This window comes from Marmota marmota, unplaced genomic scaffold (assembly GCF_001458135.2).
Source record: "Marmota marmota marmota unplaced genomic scaffold, marMar, whole genome shotgun sequence".
NCBI classification, from domain to species: domain Eukaryota; kingdom Metazoa; phylum Chordata; class Mammalia; order Rodentia; family Sciuridae; genus Marmota; species Marmota marmota.
Window position 1 is genome coordinate 21,549,713 of NW_026000241.1, and position 9,876 is coordinate 21,559,588.

The 9,876-nt window shown below is 39.8% G+C and overlaps 1 protein-coding gene across 1 annotated transcript in view; it reads left to right on the top strand.

The window, feature by feature from the left end:
* Positions 1-9,876, top strand: part of Gadl1 (glutamate decarboxylase like 1) — a 168,144-nt gene that overhangs the window by 23,413 nt on the left and 134,855 nt on the right. The window contains exon 2 of the mRNA XM_048795378.1: positions 9,235-9,407. Coding sequence (XP_048651335.1) covers positions 9,235-9,407 — 173 coding nt within the window. The remainder of the gene's footprint in view (positions 1-9,234; positions 9,408-9,876) is intronic.

The following is a 9,876-nucleotide window of genomic DNA, read 5'->3' on the forward strand; positions in this document are numbered from 1 at the left end:
ACCTGGCCTGCTCCTAGTCTGTCTTTGCAAATCTCATTTTATTCCTTCCTTCCCCTTGTCCTTGCACTTGGGCCATGCTGATCTTTTTATTTATTTATTTATTTATTTATTTATTAAAAAGATCAATTAACTGAGTATTTATATTGTCTGCTCTTTCTTCCTGGACCAGTTCCTTTCCATTTCTTTTCATATCTGTTCCTCCTCTTTCATGTCTTAATTCAAATATTTCGTCTGTAGAAATACTTCTTCCTAAACATATCTGAAATAGCTCCCTGTCCTTATTTTATCAAGTCAGGTAATTTCCTTCAAAGCATTTATCAGAGTTACAATTATCCTAATGATTCATATGTTTGCATTTTTACTACCTGCATCTCACATCTACCTCATCTGAATGTAAATTGGCCTGTCTTCTTGTTCATTCCTCAGCCATAGATGCATCATGGTGTCCTGTGCAATCTGGGCAGTAAATTAGTATGTGTGAGTGACTGAACGAAGAGCCCTCTCAAATGCCACTTTGCCCAGAACTTTCTGCTTCTCACATTTAGAAGCAATACTCTTCTCTGAAATTTCTGTGTATGTTTTGTCTGACCTCAAGGATCATACTTTATTCTTCTGTGGTGGGATTCCAAGCATTTGCAAACATATCTAATTCTTATTGGATTTTGAGGTCACCATCTGTGTGTCTGATTCATATCTGAGTTTCCCATAGTACTTGCCACAAGGTCTTGCACATAGTAGGAATTCAACTGATATTCCATGAATATTTTATGAAAGTATAAATTAAAAAAGTATCTGTTTTCTGTGCATTTCAGCTAAGAAGAATTCAATCCTAAAATGGGTCTCAAGGAATGATTTAGGTTTTCTTTTTCTGTTTTCTTTTTCATTTCTTTTCCCCCCTTTTGCAGGTAGCCCCCCCCCCAGATAATTAAAGTTGTATTATCATTTGTTCATTTTCTTCTTTGACTTTGTATCTGATGTTGCACTCTGAAAGCTGTTCAGCCCCTAAGCCTGCTGCTCTCTGATCCTCCCCAGCCACAGGGCTAGGTTTAGAGGAGCTAATTTGCCATTGCACAAATCACAAATAACTGCCCTGCATCACTGTTATTTCTTAATTTTTATTTCCTGTAGTCTTCTTCTTTGTAGGTTTACCACAGATTTACCTCTCATTGGTATGTTTATTTTTCAGCAAAATGGCTTAAAAGTGGTATGCCTTTTCAAAGGCATGCAAACATGCCTTTGAAAAGGCACACCACTGACTGCACTGAGTCTTACTGCACTGGCTATATCCATAAAACGAGGTAGGGAGGGGCTTAGGAGGGGCTCCTGACTTAGAAATCTTCTGAACAGAGAGATGTATCTTGATTTTTTTTTTAACTTTGATTTTCCTTTGCCTTGGTTCCCTAAACAGTCTTGTCTAGACTTTTGGCTACATGGGAACAGGAACTCTGTATGGTTTACTTCTCTATCCCCAGGCACCAGGCTGAGTGCTTGATACACAATAGGTTTTTACCACCCAACTTTTCCCCCAGACTTTGCTTCTCAGCCTTTCCAGGTCTGATCTACTGGGCTCTCTAGGTCCCAACCCTCAGGACTTCATTGATCTCCAATGTCTTTGCATGAATTTTCTGAAGAGTTCCTTAGCCTCCCAACCAGGTTGCTGGGATTCACTTTGGATCCATTGTTTCTCCTTTTCTGTCCTTGGGAAGCAAACATTATTTTTCTATTGTTAATTTGTTCTTAACAATTAAAAAGCCTTGGATGGGGGTACTTTGCTCTTATTGGCAGATGTTCTGATAAAAACTGAAGGCTGTTAATTATAACCTCTACCTGAGCCAATAGCGTCTGTGCATGCCAAAATAGAATCCATATGGACTTAGTCGCCTTCGTCGTGTTACCATTTATTGAGTTCTTTTACACTGTTTCTGGCACTTTCCTAAGTGTCTTGCATGAATTACCACATTTTGACCCCTTCAATGACTCAAGGTAATAGCCTAGCAATTTCCCCCATTTACCAGAATAGAAATATGAATTTCATGGAAGTTAAATATTATGGGTATGTTCACAGCAGCAGATGTAGAATTTGGGCCAGGATTTGCCTAGTTCAAAGCTTCAGCTTTGGAATCCACTGGGGTGCTAATAGGAGCCCATTAACAGAATCATGGTAACCAGAGGACAGGAACCATGAGTTCACTCTATTTAGGGTTGGTGAGGCCCCACCTGGAGTTGTGCTACCCAGCATTTTATAAGATAAAAGCAAATTGGCTCACAGTAAGTATCATGGGCTATCGCAAACTACTGAGAAAAAAACCTGGAGCACTTTTAACTGTAAAAATGAGAAATTGAGATGAGAACTAATAGAAGTTTTGCATATTTGAGTTAGAGTCCCAATAAAGAGAAGTTAGACTTGTTTTGTCTTCTCATTTACTGTAAAATCTTGTACAAATGACACAAATGCATATTTGAAGTCAGTCTTGGGAGAAGCTTTGTGACCATTCCAGCTGTCAGTGGAGTCACTGGTTTAAGAAGTGATGAGGTTTCAAAATTATTACTATTTATTACCACAGATATTCTAGAAGACAAGTCTGCTATTCAGAGGTCCTTCCTGACACCTCAGCTTCTCCTATAAGCTCAGGCCTTAGCCCCAAATGTCGACATTATTTACATTTAAAATGCTTTCTTGGTGTCTTTCTCATGACACTTGACACTTCCTACCTTCTACTGCAGTTATTCAATCCTCTGAGCTCTTAGTCACCGAAGCCAGGAACTGAGTGTAATTCTTCTTGCTGTTGCTGGTTACTTCCTAATATTGTCTTGCGAATTGTAGATGTCCTTAAAACAGAACCTACTGCTCCTTCACAGAACTGCAGTACCCTGTTTACCTCAGTGTCACTACTAACTGCTACTATGACCTTGAGAAAATCAATTAAACCCAATTAAACCCTGCATGCCCTAGTTTCCTTACCTATAAAACTGAGTCACTAACTGAAATTTTTGTTACAACTAAGTTTGTCAAATCCATTAGACTTTTAGAACAGAGCCTGGCACGTAAAAAGCACTATATACATGTCTTATAATTGTTCAGCACTTCATTTGCCAGTGAGACATTGGGCTACTCAATTGGAGGCTTCAGTCTATTTCCCTTATCTGTTATTTGGTACGTGGTAGGAGATTGATAGATGTTTATTGAAATGAATGCATGATTATTAAGGATGAGAGAGAAACCAGACCATTGAAGAGGGAAGAGTTTGGAAGGACTTCTAAGGTTATAAGTTCCTTCCAGAATTGTTGATTCCCAAAGCCACCTGAACTTTATTTAGTCTATTTTAGTATTATTGGTATAAGTTAGAGTGCTCCACCTAGAACTGAATCCTTTTGGGGTAGGAATCCAGGAATCTGAATCTTTACGTCTTCCTCCAGGGACTTCTAGAAGCTAATGCAGTACTTTTCTTTCATTGTATAAATTAGGAAACTGAGATATAGACAAGTTATGTTGGCCCAGGATCAAAGAGCTCAGGAGTGACTAAGCAGAATTTAGGTCTCTTAATGTCTAGACTGCTGGGTTGTGGAGGGGAATTGGGGGTTGTCTGAGAAGGTTAGATGACATGACCTCTAAGACAACTATACTGTCAGGCAGTCAGTCCTCAGAGAGCTGGTGAAAACCAGTTTACTGAACTCTGACAACAGGAGATGTGAATATTTTCCCTGTAGGAGTTAACAATCTGGAACAAGAAAGAAAACCTCTACACAGATAACCACAGTGGAAAGTGACAAGGTGAGCTGTATAGATAAGTGCCCACCCAATGGAGGCTGATCTACTTGGCAGCCCTTGTGTGTCCCAAATACTTGGAGGAGTCCTTCTCTCTTCACAGGGGCCACTGTGGCCCCTCATCCACCTCTTCCACAAAAGACACCTTAACAGCCTCTTGGTGTAGAGTTTGTTGTACTGGCCATGTGAACATTCTGAGAAGACCTCCCTTTGTCCTATCATAGCTTGCCACCACATGCAAATTCCTTTATGGATTTCTGTACTTAATAAGTATTATTACTGTTTACTACAGTTACTAACATTTCTTGAGATAGTTCATATTATAGGATAGCTAACTTTAGTGAGTACCCACTCTGTGTTGTTTTAAGGCTTCATCTCTATTCATTCATCCAATTCTTTGCCAAAGAGAAAGGCCACTTCTAAATGTTTGGAACAATATTGGAGGCTGGATTCAATGTTTGTGAAGTAAGAGAGAGTTGTGCATCCTCTGAACAAAGCAAACATTGAGTTTATGTACAGTTTTCAAAAGGATGGATTTGAGATATTGGTAGAAATGCAGGAGTGGAAGTGTTTAGGGATTGACTAGTTTCAGAGGGCAGTGTGATTCCTGGGTGGAGACTATAGTTGATGGACTGATTTTCAGAAGTCAAATGACCCCCAAAGGAAAATAGAGAGAGAGAACAGAAGGACAGTGAGCAGACAGAGAAGAGGGGAGGAAAGTGAGAGTCTTTTTTTGTGTGGTCTCCTTTTCTAATACAGAGACCATGGACTCAGGTGCACCTCCTGACTCTGTTCCCAAGTTCTTTTAGCCCCCACTCCATCTCTTCTCAAGCCCATCAGTTCTATTCTGTGTCTTTGCATCCCAGCCAAGGGTGTCTCCTGCTTGGTTCAGTCCAGGCTCCTCCCTTTGCAGGCAAATCAGAGAGGCCTTCAGATAACCTGCAGTGGCATCTCAGAGCATATTTTCACTGGTTGTTTGAAGGAACCAGAGCAAGTGTCTTTTGATTAAGAGTTAGCAAATACTTACCAAACCCCTTCAAACTACCAGGAATGTTCTGGGTGCTGCAGAAACAAATGGTGAAACCAGCAGATCCAAGCTCATGTTGGCATCAAGCTTAACCCCTTCTGGAGAGACAGAGGTTTAAACAGATGCATTAATTCATCCAGGTATCACATGTCACAGGGTGGTCCCTGCTCTGGAGTCAAGGTAGAGTAAGAAGGTAGTAGAGAGAGGGGGTTATGGCATCATATAGTATTGCCGAGGAAGGCCCCCTCAGAAACTGATGGTTAAGAATAGAATTTTAAGTAATAGAGATGAGACCAAAGGTGAAAGAGCTGGGTGAGCTTAGAAGACTCAGGAAGAGAGGAGATCAGAAGCTGAAGAGATAATGGGGAAATGGGCTCGTGTGGGGCATGGAGGTCTTTGTGAGGATTTTGGAATTCAGTTTGGGGAGATGAGAGGTTGTGAATGGTTTGAGTAGAGGAGTCATCATGTGACATCGCCTCACAGGGACATAGGGGCTGCTACAGTAAGAACAGTCCACAGGTCATGAAGAGAGCGGGTGGGGGCTGGAGGTTAACTGGGAGGCGACTGCAGTGATCCCAGCATTGGATGATGGTTTGGACCAAGGTGGTAGGAGAAGCAGGCAGTTCCTGGAAGATTCTTCCCGTTAAAAGACTTCAAAAAATACCACCATTAACTCTAGCAGTTATAAAGAAAGCCCGGGATGTGCACCCTCAGAGGACTCAGTTTGGCCTATTAGAGGTCTCCAGAGGTATTTCCCAAACCAGACAAATGAAGGGGAAACAGAGGCATGTTATCACATTTGGCAATAGAATAAAGCTTGAGTATGGAGAAAATAGATAATCCAAACCCCCTCTTCATAGACTTGCCGTAGTATTTTTCTCTTAATTATGTGAGTTATAGGGATTTCTTTAGTTGATGGATGTGAAGACATTGATGTTTTAAATCTCATTGCTATTCTGTTTGGAAGTGGGTGTTTGACAGTTTTTATTTTATCTTCTGTGTGTATGTATGAGAGAGAAAAGAGGGAGAGACAAAGAATAAATGAGACAGGGGGTGGATGGGAGGGACAAGGACAGGCTGAGAGGTAAGAGCTGGAGTTGCTGTTATTCCCTGGGCAATAAAGGCCTGAAATCCTATTAATGAGGTTAAAAAAGCCTTTTTCTGTGTGCTTAATAATAGCACTGCCTACTGACATAACCAAGGTTCCCAGAATAATTGCCCTCTTTCCTATTTTATTTTCAAGACCTGAAAAAAATAACAAAACAAACAAACAAACAAAAAAACACCATTTTCTTTTTGAGGGGAAAGTACCTTTGGATACAGAGCATTTCCATCTAAAATTTCAATTCTAATGCTTCAACATTTGCCCCTAAACCCTGTCAAATGCATCCTTTCAAGTGAAAGATAAGTGAAAGTGAAGGGTGAAACCGAAATTCATCGCTGGAGTTTTCTGGATGGTTTGTCTTTAGTAGGAGGATGCGAGATTGAGCCTTTGCTGCAATTCGGTCTTCCCCAAATTGGAGGCTCTTCCCATGACAGTTTTATCTGGGGCCTTTGTGGGCAACATTTGTAGTTGTCAATAACAAAATGAAAGGGTTTAGAAAGTTGCAGAATTTTACCAGAACATTCAACTTGGAGGAAAAAATGATCTGAGGCTTAGTATATGCTAATACAGTTGGAGCCCTCCATAAGAATGGAATTATTTGAAGCACATATATTTAGAGAGTTTTGTTTTGTTTTGTTTTGAATAGGCTCTCAGCATGTTTAGGTGGATTTAAGATGGAAGGTATGTTGAGAGGTGCAATTCTGAAAAACACTGTAAAAATTTGTTTCTGTAAATTTCTGCAACCAAAAGTACCTTATAAGAAGGAGACGGATACTGATTTTAAAAAAAGAAGAGAATATGATCAAATCAGAGCTTGTGATAAATATTGGTTGACGATCTGGATTAGATTGCCAGAATCATTTTTGTGGTGGGCTATTTTGAGTAGGCAGTAACCTTTCTTTTGAGATACAGATTCCCATGTTGACTTTTTAGCCTTTAGTCACCCCCCTCGCTGTTGTACGATCCTGTGCACATTCTGTCCCATCTTTCTGCTATAAAACTGCACATGTGAAAAGTCTAGCGTTATTAAAGACAAGCTCACACACCCTCCTACCACTCGCTTTTTTCTCATTCTTTTTGCAGGAGTTGGCTGTGAGCTTCAGGGAGGGGAGGGACTCTCAGGAACAAAGCATTGTCACTACCATAGAGGGTCATATATACAACTAGAGATATGAAAAATTGTGCTGTATATGTGTCATAAGAATTGTAATGCATTCCGCTGTCATTTATTTTTTTTAATAAATAAAAAAATTACTAAAGTGTTTACATTGCTCCTTCTCCCTTAAGAATAACTTATTAAAAGAGGACACATGGTTAAATTGAACAAATTACAATACAGCAATGTGTACCTGAAACAGACCTGAGCCCATGTTACCAAGATCTTTCCATGCATGTGTTCAAAATATGTGTGCTGTGTTTGCCTTTCTTGAGCTCCTCCATGCTCCCTGATGCTAAACAGCATGCTTCACGAAAGGAAAATAGAACCATCTTCCTGTGCAGATGTTGACATTTAGTTCATGGAGAAACGGACCAAGAACTACATATACCTAAAGGAAACGGGTACTTACGTTTAGAGAAACATGCCTATGCGAGCCAGTCTTTTAGGAAGAAAGCAGATAGCTCTCTCTGCCTTGAGCATGCTACAGGGACACTGCTACATCGATGTTCATAGCAGCACAATTCACAATAGCAAGACTGTGGAACCAACCTAGATGCCCTTCAATAGATGAATGGATAAAAAAATGTGGCATTTATACACAATGGAGTATTACTCTGCATTAAAAAATGACAAAATCATAGAATTTACAGGGAAATGGATGGCATTAGAGCAGATTATGCTAAGTGAAGCTAGCCAATCCCAAAAAAACAAATGCCAAAATGTCTTCTTTGATATAAGGAGAGTAACTAAGAACAGAGTAGGGTCGAAGAGCATGAGAAGAAGATTAACATTAAATAGGGATGAGAGATGGGAGGGAAAGGGAGAGAGAAGGGAAATTGCATGGAAATGGAAGGAGACCCTCAGAGTTATACAAAATTTCATACAAGAGGAAGTGAGGGGAAAGGGAAAAATAATACAAGGGGGACAAATGAATGTCAGTAGAGGGGGCAGAGAGAGAAGAGGCGAGGGGAGGGGAGGGGGGGATAGTAGAGGATAGGAAAGGCAGCAGAACACAACAGACACTAGTATGGCAATATGTAAATCAATGGATGTGTAACTGATGTGATTCTGCAATCTGTATTTGGGGTAAAAATGGGAGCTCATAACCCACTTGAATCAAAGTGTGAAATATGATATATCAAGAATTATGTAATGTTTTGAACAGCCAACAATAAAAAATTTTTAAAAAAAAGATTTCAATATTTACTTTTTTGAAGGTGACCAGATGATCCCTCTCAGTTCCTTCTGTAATTCAGATACATCAAATACAGGATGGAACTTTATAAAATTCAATTTGGTATTCCATTGCAGAAGTGCATTATTGCTTCCTTGAGGAAAACAATCTGTATCTGGCCAGGTGCCATTTCCTTTACTTCTGGACAGAGTTTCCTCTGAGGACTCAGAAATGCTGAGTTAATTTGCTTAGGGAAATATAGACCTAATCCTGCTACCTCAGTTGTATGATTTATCTACTCAGTGTTCCAGATTCTGAAAGTTAGAACAAATATGCTTTATATTTCAAAGGGCTACTTACAAAATAAAAGTGGTGTTGATTCCAGGTAAAATTTGAAGGCCTCTTTTTCTCCTTCTTCTTCTCCAAATGCCTAGTTCCCCTCCCTTTAGCACACACCCTACTGTGGAGGGAGGAGGAATGTATCTAAGGAAGGGATCTGATGGCAATCATTGGTATATGTTTGGGAATGCCAGAAAACGTTCTACTCTCTTTTAGGTGTGATAGTTTTGTAGACCAAATCTCTAATTATGGAAGACATTACTTTTGCAACTTCATCATCATTCAGCATGGGAAATGTTGCATACAATGCACCCTTCCTGATCAGACCTGAAATTATACTGAACAGGGGTCATTCACTCCATGTGCTAACTCAGCCTAGCATAGAGTAGCACAGATAATAAGGTTGATTTACTTACCCACAAATCATAAGCTTTATGAAATTTCCTTAGCTCTGTCATGCCACTGGGTACCATAAGAAATTGTTGATTTCAATACCTCTAATGGTACCTTCATGTATTAAAAGAAGGTATACCACTTGGAGCTGGGGTAGTGATCCTGTTTCTTTTTTCCTTCTTTTTCTTTTATTTTTTTTCATCCTGCCTGTGTTTCACTGTATGAAATAAATAGATTACCTCTCAAACACAATTTGTCTTTGTGCTTCTAGGCGATATTGATCAGCAAGAGATGGTTCCAAATAAGAAGAGTGCTGTTCTTGTGGATGGGGTTGTACTGAACGGCCCTACAACAGATGCAAAAACTGGAGAAAAATTTGTTGAAGAGGCCTGTAAGCTAATAATGGAAGAGGTGGTTTTGAAAGCTACAGATATCAATGAAAAGGTAAAAATAATTTATCTGTATGAAAAATCTGGGCTCAGTGTTGTATGTCTATAATCTCAGTCATTTGGGAGACTGAGGCAGAAATGGGAAAAATAGATCTTTCCCATATCTATATGGCTTTATATAAGGAAAATGAAAAATACAGGCTTTCATTTCCCAGGGACCTTTGTCTCAAGGGATGATGTCCAGATACCAGTGTTTGGGTCATTTCCCTCCTTGATCCCCACCCAGTGTCTACCTTACCTGAGGATTGACTTTTGTCAGCCATCATTTGTTGGGAGATCAACTGAGACTCCAGGGCTTAACCAGATAAGGCTCTGAAACACAGTGATGAAGCTTGCTGCCCTTGGTAGTAATATGGATTATAAATAATCTGCTGCTGCTATGATTTGTACACTCTAAAACATACTGTTTTCTCTATTTTATTTTATTTTTCCTTCCTTCCTTCCCCAACTCCCACCCCTTCTCT